Genomic DNA, 21,727 nt, shown 5'->3' with positions numbered 1-21,727 from the left:
TACTTATACTCACTTTAGCAGACTAGACTACCTAGACTCACTAAACTAGACTATTAACATTCACAAAAAAAGTAGTGACCAAGATGTGCGTAACCCAGAAAGCTATGGAGCGCCAGATATTGGGTGTCTCTCTGAAAGACCGAATCCCAAACGAAGAAATACGTCGTAGAACAAAATCAATAGATGCTGTCGAAAAAATCGCATCACTAAAATGGAATTAGGCAGATTATCAGACAATCAATGAACAAAACGTATTATCGAGTGCAGATCGAGATTATTACGAAGAAGATAACGCCTATCAACCATATGAATTGATGACTTGAAGCGTGTTAACAGTAACTAGATGCAAGCCCCACAAAACAGACACAGATGGAAAGAGTTGATGGAAACCTCTGTCCAGCAGTGGAAACGTACAGTTTGATGACAATGATACGTATGTATAAATATTGATAGTCTGGTTTATTATGTGACTAACTAAGAGAAGAATAAAACCTATTTAAATCTTACCTTCTGCGAGTCATTTCTTAACAATGACCAAATCAGCCTTACTCCGTCCAGTTCTTCTATAACACGCATCGAGTCATAATCTTCAGCGCATTCCCTTAAAACCATTGGAACGTTTTCGAGAAGAGGGGGATAGGTATAATTTAGCAGATTTACTAAATGAGGTATACCATTAGCTCTAAGCAGGTTGTGTCGATTGTGTTCAAACTTTAGGCATTCTCCAAGAGCACCAACAACGTTGCTAAGAACGCCCTCGTCTTCCTCGACGTTTTCCAATAATGTTACTAGGCTCTGGAAAAACAATTTTTTAATGATAGATAATTTTACATCGGTACTTTCTACTTATAAATGCTTGAAGATTTGAACAGTATGTCAATAACAACAAAAATATTGTAATGAGTCACCAACGCCTAATTACGGCTCTGGCATAAAAGTAATTCTAGAAGTTTTGTCACTTGTCAGCAAGAACTTATTTATCGGTATTTTTCTGGAATTTGGCGTTATCGCACATTATCACTTAAGGCGTTGCATCAGTCTCTGAAGTTATAGTTTTTATGCGATTAAGTACAAAGTGCTTATTTTGTAAAGCGATATACTTACGATAATTATTAATTAGGTATTTAGTAAGTTTCTGTAATTCTTCTTTTTCTTCTTCTTCTTCTTCTTCTTCTTCTTCTTCTTCTTCCTTCTTGTATGTAGGCTTTAAAGCCTGTTTCTTCTTCAATATTAGCCTCCTAGATTATTTAAATTATCGCACCATCTTTTTCTTGGTCTGCCAATACTTCTTCGTCCATTTGGTGACTTATCTCGTGCTACTCGTACTATCCTATCCTCTGCCATTCTACTAATATGTTCGTTCCACTCTTGTTTCCGTTTTATCACCCATCCATTTATATCTTCTACATTGCACGATCTTTTTATGTTTTCGCTTCTCTCCCTATCCAACAGACTTTTCCCTGATATTCATCGAAGTATTTTCATCTCTGTTGTTTCTAGTAGTCGTCTTGTTTTAGATGTGTCAGTTATTGTCTCCGCCGTGTATGTCAATATAGGTCTAATTGCTGCTTGATTCCTGCTTTTGTGTCTTGTCTTAGGTGTTTGTTCTTCCAGATGGTGTCATTAAGAGATCCGCTTTACTTGCTTTTAAGCTTTGTTGTCGTACTTCCTCTTCAACATCTCCGTAACTGGTTATATCTATTCCCAGATATCTAAACTTTGCTTCCTGTTTTATTATGTTCCCATCAATGTCGATTTTACATCGTAGTGGGTATTTAGAGGTTGTCATACATTTGGCTTTTTCTGCTGATATTACCATATTGTATTTCTTGGCTTTTACCTATATTAAAGATGTGTGTTAATCTTTGGAGATCGTCTTCTGTCTCGACGATCAATGCGGCGTCGTCTGTATAACATAATATTTGGATTTCTTTGTTCCCCATTCTATAATCATGACCTTTACGTACTGCTTCTATTATTTCGTCCATTATTATATTAAAGAGCAGTGGGCTTAACGAGTCACCTTGTCTGACTCCACTTTGTACTGGTATAAACTGTGTTAGTTTTCCATTTATCTTTGTGTAAGGAAAGTTGAAGGGTTGGTATACAATTAACCCTTATAGTCCTTATTTAAATAATTACTACTTCATCTGCTACAACATACTTTATTTATGTCTTCGAAGTGTATTATAAACAATAACATTATATCAGCCAAACCATGTCGCAATTCTACGTACAATAATATAATTCATTCTCTCGTGTTTTGTCGTCTATTTTATATTTTATTCTTAACTCAAAACAACACGTCTTATGGGTTCACCTGAGTTCAGTGTCACTTCACTAATACATATCTTATAAGGTTATTTAAAATTAACTTAAAACATATTATTCTATACAGATTGTCCTAATGATATTACATTTGCCTGTATCCGATTATGGAAGTAGATGTTTTCGATGGTTTGTATAATATTGATTGGTATGTTTCTTGTTTTTGTAGTTAAGTGAGTTAAATAAAGTTAGTTAACCCACGTTTGGTTCACTTAATCCCTGAATCCACAGAAAAACGTAATAATATATTAGGGCGCGTCCATAGTGCAGGCTGGTTTCCGAGCCAGACAGCCAGCGCCGAGTTGGTGCGCAAATTATCATTCGTATTTAGTTGTCAGCGCGCTGGTGCACTTTTAGTCCAGAAAGCCACTGTGCATCCGCTAGGAAAATATTCTAATTCGGATTTTTTGCACAATCTTACTTAAAAAGGACTCCTTTTAACAAATTTTCATGTTGCCAGGACCAAAAGGTGGTCAAAAATTTTTTAAACGTTTTTTTTTGTTTTTATCCTAAAATTATTTTTTTTACATGGAAAAAAGTTTTATTAGGTTTTTTGGATCATTCCAAACAGAAAAGGTCTTTAGTGACTTTTCTCTAAAAATGATATTTTTTGACATATAAGCGATTAAAAATTGAAAAATTGCGAAATCGGCCATTTTTAACCCTCAAAAGCTATGTGAAATACTGAAAATTTGAATGTTGCCAAGGTAGGTGGATATTCTTTAAACATCGATTGATGAAATCCCGAAGAGTTTTTTGCAATACAATATTCAAAACTCCTTTGTTTTTTAATTGCTAATCAAGTGTGCGCGACACTATTTTCCACTGACAGTATGGTGCAAATGAAAGGAATAAATTCGTTATTTCGTAAACTGGCGTCTTTAAGAAAAAATCCTGAAACAGGTCGATTTTTATTTTTAAGTTATGATATTGTGGTATATATGGTATACTAGTGACGTCATCAATCTGGACGTGATGACGCAATCGATGATTTTTTTAAATGAGAATAGGGGTCATGTGCTAGTTCATTTGAAAGGTTCTTCAATTCTCTATTCAGTAATATAAACATTTATATAATTATTTATACAGGGTGTCCAAATAATTTTTATTAAGTTAAATTATTTGACAAATAAAGAAGTAGAAGGACACCCTGTATAAATAATTATGTAAATGTTTACATTACTGAATAGAGAATTGAAGAACCTTTCAAATGAGCTACCACACGACCCCTATTCTCATTTAAAAAAATCATCGATTACGTCATCACGCCCAGACGGATGACGTCACTAGTATACCATATATGCCACAATATCATAACTTAAAAATAAAAATCGACCTGTTTCGGGATTTTTCCTTAAAGTCGCCAGTTTACGAAATAACGAATTTATTCCTTTCATTTGCACCATACTGTCGGTGGAAAATAGTGTCGCGCACGCTTGATTAGCAATTAAAAAACAAAGGAGTTTTGAATATTGAATTGCAAAAAACTCTTCGGGATTTCATCAATCGATGTTTAAAGAATATCTACCTACCTTGGCAACATTCAAATTTTCAGTTTTTCACATAGTTTTTGAGGGTTAAAAATGGCCAATTTCGCAATTTTTCAATTTTTAATCGCCTATATGTCAAAAACTATCATTTTTAGAGAAAAGTTACTAAAGACCTTTTCTGTTTGCAATGATCCAAAAAACCTAAAAAAACTTTTTTCCATGCAAAAATAATAATTTTAGGAAAAAAACAAAAAAAAACGTTTAAAAAATTTTTAACCACCTTTTGGTCCTGGCAACATGCAAATTTGTTAAAAGGAGTCCTTTTTGAGTAAGATTGTGCAAAAAATCCAAATTAGAATATTTTTCCTAGCGGATGCGCAGTGGCTTTCTGGACTATTTGGACAGACCCATTTAACTAAGAAGGATTTAGCTACACCGACTCGGTTTCGGATTTCTGACTCGGAAACCAGCATGCCGAGCATGCACTATGGACGCACCCTTACTTTCTTATACATCTGTGCCTAGAAATATATAGATTTTCCTATTCCTTATGTGTTGCTGCGAGTTTTCCTGAATGCTTCACAGGTTATCTTTTTCTGCTTCTAAACCATAAAGAACTTTGTTTCTTCTTCCAATAAAGATGATGTGTAATTTGAACCTTGGCCTCTTTAATTAATTGATATCTAATTCTCTTCGCTCTTGCCTGTGTTAGTGTTTTTTGTTTTTTGAATTTTTATTTTAAGTATAATTTTGTCACTGTAGGAGGCATTTGAGTTGAACGCATTTTTTTTAGGAGATTGACTCCTCTGACACTCCGCTATCTTAATATATATTTAAGAGCCATATTGAACAGAGCAAAAATTCTCAACATCTAGAGATTCGGGAAGAATTTGTACTTTGTATCAAATTTCCCTAATATTTGTGCAGAGAACAACTCAAGGGCTCAATCATGATAAGTCAATCGGAGTTATTCTGCCAGCCTTAGTGATTAAGTATAAAAACAATATGAAGCAGTGAAATTTGGTTAAACCACGTACTTACTACCATCATTCCCAACGATATAATTGATTAAATATAAAACAGACAACAACTTGTTGCAAGCAATATAAGAAAATTCAACATGAGACTCTTTAAATCTCAATTTTTTGAAGTTAATTATGTTTCAATGGGGTTTTATAAGATGCCAAAAAGACTTACCTCAACCGTTTTTAACTGATCGAAGCGTTCTACATTCTGCGGACTTATAGCCAGTTTCCAGATAGCTCCAGTCACTGCCGCCAATAGCGGTTTGTCTTCCTTTGTTTTCGGATCCCTTACCATCTTGATCAAAGGATCCAGACCACCAGCTTCTCTTACCATATCTCTAATCAGAGCATTTTCTCCACATCTAAATATAGTTTCTGAACAGTATCTTCTGAGAGCTGGATATTCCTGAAATGTTTTATTATTGCAAGTTTAAATTACCTTGAGACCAATACAAGTGAACAGGCAGGTTTCCACCCTGGGTATGGTACAAACGACCATTTAACTTGTCTAAAGGTCCTAATCGAAAAAACTGTGTAATACAACCGGCCGCTAGTTCTAGTATTTGTTGACTACAAAAAAGCCTTTGACACTATCGAGATGGTAGCCATCTTAAGAGCTTTGAGAGACTGTAGAATCGACTACCGATATTCCAACATTATTCAACATATATATGCAAACGCCACAACAACAATAAACCTCCACACTAGAACTCAAAAAATAAAACTAAAAAGGGGAGTTAGACAAGGAGACAACATGGCACCAAAACTATTCAATGCCGTAAAGCAGCATGCATTTCAGATGTTAGAATGGGAAAACAGAGGTTTAATTGTCGATTGCCAAAGGCTGAACCACCTACGATTTGCAGATGATATAATTCTAATAAAGGAATACGAGTTAAATGAAGCCCACGAAATGCTGCAAGAACTACAATGAATTTCCAAAAAAGTAGGGTTGGAAATAAACTTTGTGAAAACTAAAATGATGACCAATTTAGTACCTAGCGGACCATTGAAACTAGAAAACTGCCATATCGAAACAGTTGACAAATACAATCTATCTGGACCTGGGCCACGAAATACAAATAAGTAGAGACAACCAAGCATGCGAATTATCTCGAAGAATAGCTTTAAGATGAGCAGCGTATAGCAAATTAAGAGACGTGTTCAAGGAAAACATCCCAATAGAGCTAAAAAAAACATTTAACCAGGGCGTACTTCCGGTGCTTACTTATGGAGCGGATACACTGACATTGACGAAAGCATCAACAAGAAAATTACAAGTAGCACAAAGAAAAATGGAAAAATCCATGCTTGACCTAACTTTGAGAGACAAAATACGAAATGATTAGTTACGACGAAAAACTGGAGTGGAAGACATCATAAAACGCATTACGAAGTTGAAGTGGAAATGGTCAGGACACGTCGCAAGACAGAGAGACAACAGATGGACAGACAAAGAAGATTTTAGAGTGGCGGCCAAGGGCAGACAAGCGAAGTCGTGGAAGACCACCTACCAGATGGACCGACGACATTAAAAAAATAGTGACAAACTGGATTGCAGCTGCCCAGGACAGATAAGGGCGGAGACATCTTGAGGAGGCCTATGTCCGACACTGGACAAATTTGGCTGTGTGATGATGATGATGATGATGAATTGTAATGATTATGAATTATCTTTTGACTTGGTTCAATTAAAAAAATCAAAAGAAATAGAAATTTCTTATGTTTTCCATACGAATAATAAAGGCAGATTAGATACGTCGTGGATACTACCGTGCCAACCCTCTGGGTGTAACTGGTGCATTTATGGCACCTACTTTCATTTTTACGAGATCAATAACAAAGCTTGAGCTGCTAGGTAAGGCTCCTCCTGGAAGTAAAGCGTTTCACAATTCGTCAGAATGGATGCAAGAGAAGATTTTGTCCAAATGGTTTAACAATTTTAGGACATTGTTCGTGTTTGCCCTATTGTGTAGATTTTAATTATTGTATCAAGACTTGTGTACTTGCTTGTGACCCCAACTATTATAATTTACCTGTCAATTGCCTTGCATTATTAATATGATTTTCTTAATATAGACTAGGGCGGATCTGTAAAAATATTAGTACATTTGGACGTTGAGAGGTGACTCAAATTTTTTTGCAGAAATTGCTTGAAAATAAATCAAATAATAATATTTGAGTTATCCTCCCTCTCAAAAAGGTCCGGAACATTGTTTAAATAATCAAAATGTCAAAAAATTAAGGAAAAATTTGATTTTTTTCTTGGTTTTTTGATTATAACTTTAAAAGTATTCATTTCCGAGAAAAGTTGTACTGGCATAAAAGTTGCATAATTAAATTTCCTACAATATAGAATTGGTTAAAAATTTAAGAAATAGTCACCCTTGTTGCAAAATAGCAATAATTGTGAAAAAAAAACGTACAAAAACAAGTATTCGCATTTTACATTTTTCAACCATTTATGCTACACTTAGGACCTTCATATTTCACCCTGAAAATTTTTATGATACAGTAAAACAACACTCTAAATTTCATTAAGATCGGCTCAATAGATTTTGCAAAATAAATTTTGCAATCCAGCTTTCGTAAAAAAAATTCATTTTTTCAAAATGTTACAAGACTGAAAATAAAGCAGATAGCAAGTTCAATTTTTTTTTGCATATAGAAGTGTACTGTACCTTTCATCTGCAATTTTGCAAAATTAAAATCGCTTAACACCACGGCGTCAGGAATTTTTTTAAATAAACATTAATTATTGGTGCTACGCGCAGGACAGCGGATAGGTGGCTCTGATTGGGCATTCCAATGACCTTTGATAATGATTGATACATTTTAATTTTTATGACATTTCGATATAAATAAATAAATTTGTTTATTGCAAAATAAAAACACATACTCTATCCTTTGAAATAACACTTTTATTAGCAAAAACTTTCTTTGTTCATATATTTTAACTTAAATAATAAAAGTTTATTATTTTTAAACATATGCAATTGTTTAAACAATATTTCACAAACAATAATAAAATTAGTTTGATTTTTGTGGAATGAAAAAATTAAAATACAACAAAATATAGAGTAAGAAAATAATATATTAGATAAAGATTGGAAGAAATTTAGGTGGAAATCAACCTGTGTGAATCGAACACCGCTGTCCTGCGCGTAGCAAAAAAATTATTGTTTATTTCAAAAATTTTCTGGCGCCGTGGTAATTAATCGATTTTAATTTTGAAAATTGCAAATGAAAGGTACAGTACACTTCTATAAGCAAAAAAAAAATTCAACTTGCTATCTGCTTTATTTTCAGTCCTGTCACATTTTGAAAAAATGAATTTTTTTGCGAAAGCTGTATTGCAAAATTTATTTTGCAAAATCTATTGAACCGATCTTAATGAAATTTACAGTATTGTTTTACTGTATCATAAAGTTTTTCTGGGTGAAATATGAAGGTCCTAAGTGTAGCACAAATGGTTGAAAAACGTAAAATGCGAATACTTGTTTTTGTATGGTTTTTTTCGCAATTATTGCTATTTTGCAACTAGGGTGACTATTTTTTAAATTTTTAACCAATTCTATATTGTAGTAAATTTAGTTACGCAACTTTTATGTCAGTACAACTTTTCTCGGAAATGAATACTTTTAAAGTTATAATCAATAAACGAAGAAAAAAATCGAATTTTTCCTTCAATTCTTGACATTTTGATTATTTAAACAATGTTCCGGACCTTTTTGAGAGGGAGGATAACTCAAATATTATTATGTGATTTATTTTCAAGCAACTTCTGCAAAAAAATTTGAGTCACCTCTCAACGTCCATCTCAAAACAGATCCGCCCTGGACTAATACCCAAGCTTTTTAAAATTGACTAATAATTAATTTACACATGGCATTCAATCATTAGTATCAATAATGATGAAAATATACTTCTATAATGTCCGATATACCTTTAAATTACTGGTTTTTATAAAAAAAATATAGTTTTATAAGACGGTATTAAGTGGTCAACTACTTAACCGTTCGTTGATTGTATAGACTATAGACTATAGACTATAGACCTTGAACGACCTTGAGGATGTTCGAAAATGATGGTGAAGTTATTTTCTTATTTTAATAACTTATGCATATCCTTGGATGTTTTACCTGACATACAACTTAACTTTAAAAGTTTAATTAATATAGGCCTGGATCCCGCGTACCAAAAAAAATGTATTAATAGCAAGCTGAAATTTTTTTAATATGTTAACGGTGTCTAGTCGGACAAACTTTGATGTATGGGAACACTGAAACAGGGGAAGTTTTAATTGTGGAACGTGATGTTAATTGTGGAAAGTGTCAACCTGAAAAAGTTTATGATTGTGAAAACTAGCAGGTTTCTGTACTAAAACTAGCATTTGTAAAAGTTTATTCAAGAGCAAAGTTTATTTTCCATAGGTATGTCAAATCACTCAGGCAAAAAATTTTGGATCTCCGATTTGTCTGAAAATTGGTATATAGCTTCTGCGGGACGTAAAAATAAGATATCTTAAGGTCAAAAAATCTTCTTTTTTTCTCAAAATGTGATTTTATGCGATTTTACAGTGATTTGGTGTTTATTTAAACAAATTTGCATTTTCTGTCGTAAAGTATCAATGAAAAACATAATATTTTAATAGAAAGGACTCAAAAATGTCATTATATGGCATTATAACAAGTTATTTTGAATCAAAACAAGTTATTGATCAAATTTTATAGTGTAAAAAACGTTAAAATACCGTTTTTTACATTTTCCTCCATTCCCAAAATACATCATCATCGATTTGGCTGAAAATTTGCCCACAGATATCCAAAAGATAGAACTTTAAGTGGTTAGAAGGATTTGAATTATATTACAATACCAAAAAAGTTACATGCAGTAATATCAGACTCAAAAGTATATACCTATTAGTCCAGTCGGGATAACATTTGACCTTGAATGCCGAGCTGCCCAAAATTTTATTTTTCTGATCTTTAAGGGAGTCAACAGTAGCCTAAATTTAAAATCACGAATGAATTCCTCCGTTACGTTAGCCGCCATCTTGATTTTAAAGGAGAACCTGTTTGGCTCAATATCTCCGCCATTTTTAACTTTTCGACAAAAATGGTAGGAACTGAAATTGTTCCAAATAAATCGTATTTACAATTTTTACAATTTTTTTTTAACAATTTTTGTCGTGAGGTCGATATTTTCGAGTTAATTTTACTTACAGTAGACGCCTATATTTTTGACTATAATATCGCTGTGTCTAGGTACACGCTAACGTGTACGCAAATGAAAAAGTTAGGTACACGCGAAACGTCATCAATTCAGTGACGTCACTATTTAGCGTGCACTGTTACTGTTTTTTTCCATACACGCTAACTTGAGCCGCGTGTATGCTGTGGTAAGTATATACCGCGAGTGTCAGAGAGTCAAAGTGTTGGAATTTGTCTAATCGCGTTGTGTTCACATTTTAATATTGATTAGTAAAGAGTTTCTTATTTTTTATTTGTTTAAAAGATACAGGGCGATTGATTAGTGTGATAAAGCTCAGTAGACCCGCTATAGTAATAGATAGCAATAAAAGTTAATAACAAAAATTGTAACAAAGTTTGAGCTTCATATTACAAAATTAGTTAAAATGTTACAGGGCGTTCGATAACGTAGTGCGCAGACCAAACTTATGTTTTTTTTAAATAGAACACCCTATATTTTATTTTATGTTCGAAATCTTCTTAACTCCCCATCACAAAAATATAAAGGTTTATTATGTTATATAGGGTATTTACAAAGTTATAACATATTTTCTATGAAAATCGTAACAAGTTCAATTCCCTGTATAAATAGAAATAAACACAACAGCATTGGTTTATAGTTTATAAACTGGTATAATTAACTTACGTAGTAAACAAATCTTTAACAACATTTTGTACATTTCATGTCAACTAAAATTTATTTCGCTAACGTGAATATAATACTTGTATTGTATATTATATACACATTGATTTATTACATTATTAAGTTTGAAACATCTGAATAGTTCTGCCTTCCCTTCCCCTCTCCTTAGTAACAAATATTTTTTTTCAAACAAACAATAAACATATCAAAATAGCGTGTACCAAAATATAAAGTCACTGCGTACGCTAAATAATGACGTCACTGGCTTGATGAAGTTTATTTCGCGTGTACCTAACTTTTTTATTTGCGTACACGTTAACGTGTACCTAGACACAGCGCTATAATATTGCATGTAACTTTTTTGGTATTGTAATATAATTCAAATCCTTCTCACCACTTAAAGTCCTATGTTTTGTCTATCTGTGGGCAAATTTTCAGCCAAATCGATTATGATGTATTTTGGGAATGGAGAAAAATGTAAAAAACGGTATTTTAACGTTTTCTACACTATAAAATTTGATCAAAAGCTTGTTTTGAATCAAAGTAACTTGTTATAATGCCATATAATGACATTTTTGAGTCCCTTCTATTAAAATTATGTTTTTCATTGATACTTTACGATAGAAAATGCAAATTTGTATAAATAAACACCAAATCACTGTAAAATCGCATAAAATAACATTTTGAGAAAAAAAGAAGAAGAAGATTTTTTGACCTTAAATATCAAGCTATATACCAATTTTCAGACAAATCGGAGGTCCAAAATTTTTTTTGCTCCAAAATTGAAATGGAATGACCCTTATCTATATAATGAAAAAATTTTTGTCCGACAAATATGTTGGACATTTTAATAAGTCCGAAACGTAGAACATGTCAAATGACAGGAATTATGTCGCTGGTAAATAGCAGTCTGATTTTTGCATGAGAGTTTAATGAAAGGGTAACAAATCAATTGGAAGTTCTGGCCGACAAGATAATGGGACGTTTTCGTAATCTGACGTTCCAAATTTTTAACCTCTTCCACAATTAAAACTTTCCTGTTCCAGTATTCTCTTACATCAAAGTTTGTCCGATCAGACACCGTCTGGTATTAACACTAGCTATTAACACATTTTCAGCTTGCTAGAGTCCTTTTCATGGGCATTTTTCAGTTCGTCACAAATGATAGAATTAAAGGTAAGTCCGTGATAATACACATTTATGACATTTATTATAACATGACATTTTAGTTAAATCTGACAGTTGTCACATTTTATTTGCAATTTGGCATAAAAACAAATCAATTGTGTTTATTGCATTTATAAAATGGTATTTTCTTTGATTTGCATAGTCTTATAAATTGTACAGATTATATTCGTAGATATATTATATAATTCGTAAATAATTTTTTCTTTGATTATAGCGCCATCTATCGACAACTAGAATAACTAGAAGAAATATTATAAATGTCTGTAATCACAGACTTGCCTTTTTTCTGTCACATACAATTTAATGCGTTAGAAAGAAATCGAAAAACTGTGACGCACTGAAAAATGCTCATGAAAAGGACTTTATTAATAAACTTTTTTTGGTACGCAGGATCCGGGCCTACTATGGTTTATAAATGATTACAAATTTGACAATGTGAGAAGTTTTTAAATAGTAAATGAGTAAATAAATATATAGATAATCAATTATTATACTTATACAATTAGCTACATATTTACTCCAGGAAAGGGAAACGAAGCATTTAAGAATCTAAAAAAATGACTGGGTGCTATTTTTCAACTGGAATATCTGGGGGACGTCAATAGAAAATGCGAACTATCTCGTGGGTATCGAAATTGCGAATTGCGTCATCGTTTTTTATTATTTCCCCTTCTTCATGTCCCATGTCCTTTCAGAACATTGGTTACCACCACAGCTATCTATCTATTGCCCTTCATTTGTCCAAAGTTGAACGTATGCCTCCCCCTTATTTTTCCACTCTTCTCGGTCTAGTGCTAATCCTATCCATATGGTCCCTGCGTATCTTTTTAGGTCATCCGACCATCTCATCTGTGGTCTGCCCCTTCCTCTCGTATGGTCCCAAGGTCTCCAGTAGGCTATCACTTCATTCCATCTTCCGTCTCTTTGTCTGCTGTTGCGTCCTGCAAATTTCCATTTGAGAGTAGCTGCATGTTTGTTTACGTCTTTCACTTTGGTTTTATTTCTGATCCATGTATTTTTCTTTTTATTACTTAGTTTGATACCCAGCATCTGAATTTTTATTGCCCTTTGAGTCTTGGCCATCTTTTCCATATTTTCCTTTGTGAAGGTCCATATTTGTGCTCCATATGTAAATACTGATAGAACACATTGATCGTATACTTTTGTGCGGAGGTATCGGGCATATTTATGTTTTTCAGGATATAGCTCATTTTTCCGAATGTCACCCATGCGAGTCTTATCCTCCTTTTTATTTCTGCTGTTTCATTTTCTTTCATCATCCTCTTGGTGCTACAGCCCTTAGGGGGCCTCGACTTTCTCAAGCTTTCTACGCCATTCTGTTCTATCCCTTGCCTGCATTTTCCAGTTGGCGACTTCGATCTTCTCGGCATCTTGTGTTACCCCGTCCATCCACCTCAACTTTGGTCTACCCCGTCTTCTTATTTCCACGGGTTGAGCTGTTAGAATATTTTTTATCATGTTCGATTCAGGGGCCCGGGCTACATGTCCTGCCCACTGCACACGGTATCGCTTAATTACAGTGATACTATCTTTTCCACCAAACACATGCTTGTAGATATTCTGCAGTTCAAAGTTATATTATCTTCGCCTCCATATTCCGTTCTCACAGACTACTCCGAATATCTTGCGTAGCACTTTGTTTCAAAAATCGATAGAGCGGATTTATCTGTTTTAGTTAGCGTCCATGCCTCTGATCCATATGTGAGAACGGGGACTATCAATGTTCTATACAGCCTTATACGAGTTTTTTGAGACAGACGTTTGTTAGATAAGTACTTCGATAGTCCATGATAACACCTGTTTGCAGTTATTATTCGCCTTTTTTATTTCCGCAGATGTGTTATTATTGAGTTTCATTATTTGCCTTAGGTATATGTATGTACTCCTTGACTTTCTGTATTGTACTTGTTCCTATTTGCATGGTTTCGTTGTCCTCTTCTACGTTTGTCATATACAGTAAAACTTGTGTTAACGGCCACCTGCCAACAGAGGCCACCTGTCCTAACGGCCGGTTTAAAAATTTCCCAAACCAATTATATGTAGACTACAAAAACTGGCAATAGCGGCCACCTTTCTATATCGGCCAATAAATAGTTTTTTCATTTTTAGTGGCCGTTACTGACAGGTTTTACTGTATTTAATTTTTATGTAGCTCATTTTAGAACCTATCTCGTTTGCTTCCTTGTCCAATTGTGTCATCATTTCGTCAAGATCTTTCATATTGTCTGATATCACCGCTATGTCATCCGCATATCCGGTTATTCAGCGTTGTCCATTGATGTTGATTCCTTTGTCGTGTCATTAAAGTTTTTTGAATACATCTTCTAGTGTTTGTGTAAATGCTTTTGGGGATATTGTGTCACCTTGCCTAATTCCTCTATTTATTTTTATTGGTTTCTTGTTTTGGTGTGGATGTTTTACTGTGATTGTTGCTTTTTCGTAGATGTTTTTCAACATTTCTGTGTATCTATAGTCGATCCTTCCGTTTATTAGCGAGGATTATATGGCACAGTGTTCAATACTGTCAAAGGTCTTTTTAAAATCCACAAAAGCAATATATAGCGGTATTCTGTGCTCATTAGCGCGTTTCATCACAGCTACCTATACAGGGTGTTTCATTAATAATTGTCCATATAGTAACTGGAGAAACCTTAGCACAAAATATGAAGATTTGACCTAAAACACTTTCCTTACTGAGTTACAGGGCGTTTTATCTAAAAAGTTAAAAACTATTTTTGCTCAGCATTTTAAAACTATTCAACGTATCCTTGTCATACTTGGTAGGAAGTATAAGTACTGTACAAATTACTAAATTATGTTAAACAAATGTTTCTGGCTATTAGCAGAGGCGTACAACGGGGGAAAGTGAATGGTGGACCCTTTTCAAATTCTGCGCCACTGCGGAATTGCTAATTTAGTTCAATTTTTGGATTCTCTAATACTTTCTATGAAAATAATATACTCTTCATTCGTAACGATAAAGTCATTAGTTTTCGAGATCTTTGAAGTTAAAAATGAAACGACACGGTTATTTTGATTAATGTATTGTGTCGTTTCATTTTTAATTTCAAATATCTCGAAAACTAATCATTTTATCGTTACGAATGAAGAGTATATTATTTTGATAAAAAATATTGAAAAATAAAAAAAAATTACACTAAAATAGCAATTTCGTCAGTGGCGTAGAATTTGGTAAGGGCCAACCAGCCACTATCCCCTGTCGTACTCCTCTGGTAGTAGCTAGAAACGTTTATTTATCTTAATTTTGTACGGTGTACAGTACCTACACTTTCTGCCAAGTATGATAAGGGTACGCCAAATAGTTTTAAAGTACTGGATACAAATAATTTTTAAATTTTAATCATATGAATTGTATAATAAATTAATCAAAATAACTGTGCCGTTTCATATTTAACTTTAAACATCTCGAAAACTAATGACTTTATCGTTACCAATGAAGAGTATACTATTTACGTAGAAAGTATTGGAGAATCTAAAAATGGCCCTAAAAGAGTAATTCCTCCAGTGGCGTAGAATTTGAGAAGGGTCAACCATTCTCTATCCCTGTCGTACGTCTCTGGTAGTAGCTAGAAACGTTTGTTTATCATAATTTAGTAGGGTGTATAGTAGTCACACTTTTTGCCAAGTATGAAAGGGATACGTAAAATAGTTTTAAAATGCTGAGCAAAAAAGTTTTTAAATTTTTAGATAAACACCCTGTAACTCAGTAAGGAACCACATTTTATTTAAGTGTTTTAGGTTAAATCTTCGTATTTTGTGCTAAGGTTTCTCCAGTTACTATATGGACAATTATTAATGAAACACCCTGTATTAATGTTATTTTATTCACTGCCACCCTAAAAAGCATGCTTGTATCAACACAATACAAATCTCGCAAGTTCTTCAACCATGAGGTCCTTCTTCGTACTGGACTGCGTTCGCCTGCTATTTTCCCTTGCAAAATATTTTGTAGCAACCTATAGTTGGGACCTCTCATTACATGTCCGAAATACTTAAGCTTTCTCTTCTTGATGCTTTTTATAATGCCTGATGCTTGATGACCCTTATCATAAACATAGTAAACCTTAATCTATAAACCGTTACCTCAGAAAATAGATGCAAAACTATATCCTTAATCATTCCTTCAGTCTGGATGGCCAATTGATAAGTGGGATCGATGGCACATTGGGAGATCGTTCCGATAGTTGGTACCACCACATCCATATGGTCTGATTTAAGCAGTCTGGCTAGTAGGGGCACGGAACCACTTTTCATCATTACGCGAATATTCTTCTTACTTTTAGAAACGGACCATAAGGCTCTGGTGGCAGCTTTTGCTATGTTTACCTAGAATAATAATTTAACAAAATAAAATATTAACAAACTGAAAATGCGAGCATTATCATAACGAAAACTTTGTTTATTTACGTATTTTAATTCATAATATGGAAAATTGCTATTATGAAAAGTAGTTTAGAATTAATAATTAAGTTTTAATGTGCAATTATATCATTCTAAGTTAAATGTTATGAACTATAAAGGTAGTTTACTCTTGATCGAAATTCATATTTTTTATATACCTCGTATAAAATTAATAAAACTTTATATATGATGGTTGCATCATAAATCTTAGAACATGAAGAGCTTTTTATGAAGAATAACTTTTCTTCGTCAAATTAAAAATTTATAAATTAGTTAATGAAAGTTATAAATGAAAATGTTGTTGGTATCCATAATTTGAGAAAAATCTTCAAATATTTTTTTCCATTAGAAGGATGTAATTGCACATATCAGACCATAATTTTTTATACCAAACAATATTATTTCATATACTGTCGGTTTGCTAAACTCAGACACAACTGCCTAGTGATTTTAGTCAATAATTTTGCCAATTGGGCAAAAAAAAATGATTACTAATTAGTTAATAATTACTAAATAATTAGTAATTTTGCCAATTTTGGCAAAATTCGCAAAAAACAAACAAATTACCTACTAAAATCACTAGCCAGTTGTGTCGAGTTTAGAGAACCGACTATATTTTAATTTCATAGCAAATGGAACAGTCCATGTATAATAACGGGGAGGCCGTATACTCGTATAAACGTTTTTAAAGATGTTAATAAATTATTGCTTTTAAAATATACTTAAATTGTATTTTGAACATCTTATTTATTTTATATAATAATTAAATTCACTATCAAATGTCATAGATGTTTTATTAATACTTAATTTAAAATTTAGTTTGATATTCACGAAGTGTCAAACTCAAATGTAAATAACCTATGCTTTGCTTAACAAATCGAGATTAAAAAACTAGCCTACTTAATAGCAACGATTTCAGCTGGACGTGTAGTGTGTCGGAAGAAAATAAAACGATTGTGACGTCACATTTTAGACTTTGAGGTCGATTATCTCGAAGACGGTTAGAAATATCGAAATGCCGTTTTCAGATTTGGATTCAGAAGAAAAAACTACATAAGAATCCATCGATAAATCTGATCTGAGTATTGCAGGAGCGGCAACGCAATAACACACACACTTTTTCGAATTTATAAACGAAATGTTTTCGTTGAAAATGTTCTAAAACTGTTTACTTATGGAATATCTAAGTTAAATATGTAGTCAAAACAACAAATACACTGTAGTTTCTGTCCAAAACCAACCCTAAAAACACACAATAGAGATCAAAGAACTGCATCTGTAAAATACCCTGTGACGTGAATGCACCAATATCTACATAGAAAAAACCGCAAGACCACTAAGCGTCAGGATAAACGAGCATGAGGCATACATAAAAAACAAAGACTTATCTAAGTAACTAGTAAATAACAGAATTTGAGAAATTAGAGAATTTCATATGAAAGAGACCTTCCATATAAAAGTAGCATATAAACTTGGTCATTTTTATTGATACAATTGAAACCGTATAAATTAACCTCTTCTACTAATAAAAATATAATTTCTCTACAAATTTTGAAAACAAAAAGGTTCAAAGAACTTGAAATATACAGCGTGTCTACTTGAGTTGGAAACATATGGGAAACTTTTTTATTATTAATTTTACGAAAAAAAGTTATTCTTTATAAAAAGTTCTGCATGCCCCAAAACCTAAGATTCAATCATCAGATATCAAATTTTCTGAATATTATACGAGGTATGTCAAAAAATATGAATTTCGGTCAAGGGTAAAGTACCTTTATTTCTCTCAATATCGAAAATTCTTATGATAAAAAGTTGTTTGGAATTAAAAACTAAGATCAAATATGCAATTACATGCTTCTTATTGAAAAAAAAATTTTTTTCTCAAATTTAAGGATACCCAACATTGTTTTTAATTATTACAAATATGATAACTCGTTTATTATTCAATTTACGAAAAAAAGTTATTCTTCGTAAAAAGCTTTGCATGGTCTAAAATCTAAGACACAACCATGATATATCAACTTTTATTAATTTTATACGAGGTGTGTCTAAAAATATGAAATTCGCTCAATATTACAGCACCTTTATAATATTTCACAGTATTTCAATTAGAAGGATGTAATTGCATATTGACACATAGTTTTTAGTTCTAAACAACTTTTTTAATAACTGTTTTCAATATTGTGAAAAATAAAGGTACTTTACTCTTGAGTGAAATTCATATTTTTTGACATAACTCGTATAAAATTAATAAAATGTGATATCTGTTGGTTGCATCTTCGGCCTTATGACCTACAGAGCTTTTTATAAAGAATAACTTTTTTTCGTAAAATTAATAATAAAAAAGTTTCCCATATGTTTCTAACTCAAGTAGACACGCTGTATATCTAATGGTTCTTACAGGCCTCATCCGACCGAACGTATAATTTTCTTTAGATAACCTTATTGCTTCATTTGTGTACGCTTGATAGAAAATTACCTCTGTAGTTCCCCTAAATTTACCATAGTATGTTTACATCAGAGAGCTATGGAACGGATAATGCTCAACATTAAGCTCAGTGATCGCAAATCCAATGAAGAGACAAGAAGATGATCAAAAGTGACAGATGTGATCCAAAATATTGTCATGTTAAAGTAGAACTGGACATGACACAGGAAGAATGGAAGACAACCGTTAGACGAAGCCAATTCTTGAATAGCGACCAAGTAAGAGAAGTAGTGAAGTAAGAAAAGTTCGAATGCAGTAGTGCAGAGTTATTTAGAGCGGCAGTCAACAGGGTCCGCATTGCTATGATGATTTCCAACCTTCGATAGAAGATGGAACTTAAAGAAGAAGAAGATAAGTAGAGGCAGACCTCAAACTAGATGGACTGATGACATCAAGCGAATGGCTGGCCTCGAATGGATGCAAAAACAGTGAACAGAAATGAATATACACGCCTAAACGCCTCTTTCATACTTTACGACTTTGGTCGTCACGAGAAACGGTCGTACGAACGTTTGTCGTGCTCATCGAATTTTCACACTTTACGACAGTATTATTCATCTTATTGTCGTAGAGAGCACAGAGCGTAGAATGAATCGGGAAAAATTTTTGACTTCATGGTTAATTTATCGCCGTAAAAAAAGACAGAAACGTAATCGCCTACATTGGGTGCATCCAATCAATGGAAGAAGAGAAGAAGTAGGTTTATATCATACACTTTTTGGAGATTTAAGAAATGACCAAAATAATTTTTTTGATTAGTTCCGCATGTCAGTGACAAAGAGTTTCCTCGCCCTTCTTATATATTGGTAGTAATAAATTGTTTTCCCAAGTTTTTGGGATTCTTTTCTCCTTCCATGCATCTTTGCATATTGTCCACAGCCAGTCTTTCCCTTTCTCTCTTGTTGATCATTTCTGGTGCAATTTCATCCTCCCCTGGAGCTTTACCTATCTTTAATTTTCGTATCGTTTCTACCAGTTCTTCTCTTGAAATCTCTCTTAATTGTTCCCCCATGTCATTTGTTTCTTTCAGCCTTTCTTGCGATGTACTTCCAAATTTTTCTTCATACAAGTTATCAAAATACAAAACATTAAATTACATAAATTTTGCTTTTGTTCGCCCTGATCATTTTTGGTAATCCCAGCTTATTAAATTAAATGATTGCTTTAAGGATTGTTGTCCCAATTCAGTAGCAATATGTTGTATAAAAAAATATTAAAAATTTTGTTAATAAATACAATTTAATTAGTGAACAATAATTTATTGTTATAGGGATCAATTTTCATCTTTCAATATTTAAAAGATCCTTCTAATAAACTGTTTTAGATTATTTAATATATTATATTAATATCTATACATATTTAAATAATCATTAATAAAACACGAATATATATATATTTAGGTTAGGCGTGGTTAGGTTAAACGACGGGCAACGTGACAACAGACCATCAGATCCCGTGATTTACAAAAAGTTGCCCTTCATAAATGGCTTAACCAACAATATAATCAAGCTGCTGAACGGAATTCCGAAAATCAAAATAGCGAAATACAATAGCATATCCAACTATAGCTTATTCTCGAAGCTTAAAGACCAGACACCGCTTCTAAATCAGAGTCATATCATCTATCAACTTTCTTGTCTCGAATGTGATGGGCAGTATATAGGACAAACATCGCAATGGTTGAAACAAAGAATAACGCAGCACAAAAGTGATTGCAAAACACACAAAAATACTTGTGCAGCAGCACACCATTCCATAACAACAGGACACCAATTTAATTTGTCAGATATCAAGATCCTAGATTCAGAAAGCAATTATAAGAAAAGATTGTTCCTCGAGATGTACCACATAAACAGTAATAAACGTTCAATTAATTACAAATCAGACACAAGTAGATTAAGCGAAATTTACTGCAATGTTTTAAAATTCTAAAAATAGCCGAATATTAAACAGATGGCTCGATATTGGAACTTTTGGCCCTTAACACATGTGAGAAAAGATACCTGATTCAGTGCCGCCCTCGACGTTCTCGTGAAACGACATGCATAGCTTTAAGTTAAATTGCTTTATATAACATACCTACAACAATTCGTAAGTTATATCATTGTAATATTATGTTTGTACCTAACTGTTAGTTAATTTTGTAGTTTGTTCCTGATGAAGATGAAAAATTAATAAATACTCATCGAAATATCGAATTCAACAGAATTAAATGTAGTTTCAATCTAAGCCACAGACCGCATTTCCCGATAATTTCAACACTGTTTTATAGTGTTATAGAATATACTTGCACGGTCGATAAATACATCGGATTTCGAATCCAGTTCTGTATATATATATATATATATATATATATAAATAGATGAAATAGAGAATGTGGAAAAATCCCCTTACGAACAATTCACACATCCACCATTTCGGGCTGGGAAAAATTTTTCGAATAGAATCAAAGATCCAAACACCAGTTCTTAGAAATGTGTTTCGCCCTCTTCAACCTCTCTGGGCTCGTCGGTAAAGACAAGAGGTTGAATATCTTTAGACACATTCTAATCAAAAAAAAGTCGTTAAACCAATAACCTTGGATCTTTGGTTCACTGAGTGTGTTTCAAAGATCTACATCTTATGTTTTTATATATATATATATATATATATATATATATATATATATATATATATATATATATATATATATATATATATATATCTACGATAATAATGTCAATGGACACTAAACTGTGCTATAAAAGAATCTTTAAATTATTAACAAGAAATTTTAGATATTCCCCATGAAACATTTATGATTTAATTTTTATAATAGGGTCCATTGATAATAATGCATTTTATAATAGAGTCTATTCCTCGGCAAAGTC

The 21,727-nt window shown here is 32.8% G+C and overlaps 2 protein-coding genes across 2 annotated transcripts in view; one reads left to right on the top strand and one right to left on the bottom strand.

Moving 5' to 3' along the window:
* The window catches only part of LOC114324385 (SEC14-like protein 4), a 109,933-nt gene that overhangs the window by 18,799 nt on the left and 69,407 nt on the right, over positions 1 to 21,727 (top strand). The gene's annotated exons all lie outside the window — the stretch shown is intronic.
* LOC114324401 (armadillo repeat-containing protein gudu) overlaps positions 1 to 21,727 on the bottom strand; it is a 45,964-nt gene that overhangs the window by 12,293 nt on the left and 11,944 nt on the right. The window contains exons 4-6 of the mRNA XM_050649006.1: positions 16,052 to 16,294; positions 5,016 to 5,249; positions 508 to 795 (exon numbers count right to left, since the gene is read on the bottom strand). Coding sequence (XP_050504963.1) covers positions 508 to 795; positions 5,016 to 5,249; positions 16,052 to 16,294 — 765 coding nt within the window. The remainder of the gene's footprint in view (positions 1 to 507; positions 796 to 5,015; positions 5,250 to 16,051; positions 16,295 to 21,727) is intronic.

Source organism: Diabrotica virgifera, chromosome 4, assembly GCF_917563875.1.
Source record: "Diabrotica virgifera virgifera chromosome 4, PGI_DIABVI_V3a".
Lineage (NCBI taxonomy): Eukaryota > Metazoa > Arthropoda > Insecta > Coleoptera > Chrysomelidae > Diabrotica > Diabrotica virgifera.
The sequence above is the reverse complement of the archived record's forward strand: the minus strand, read 5'-3'. Positions and strand labels throughout refer to the sequence as shown.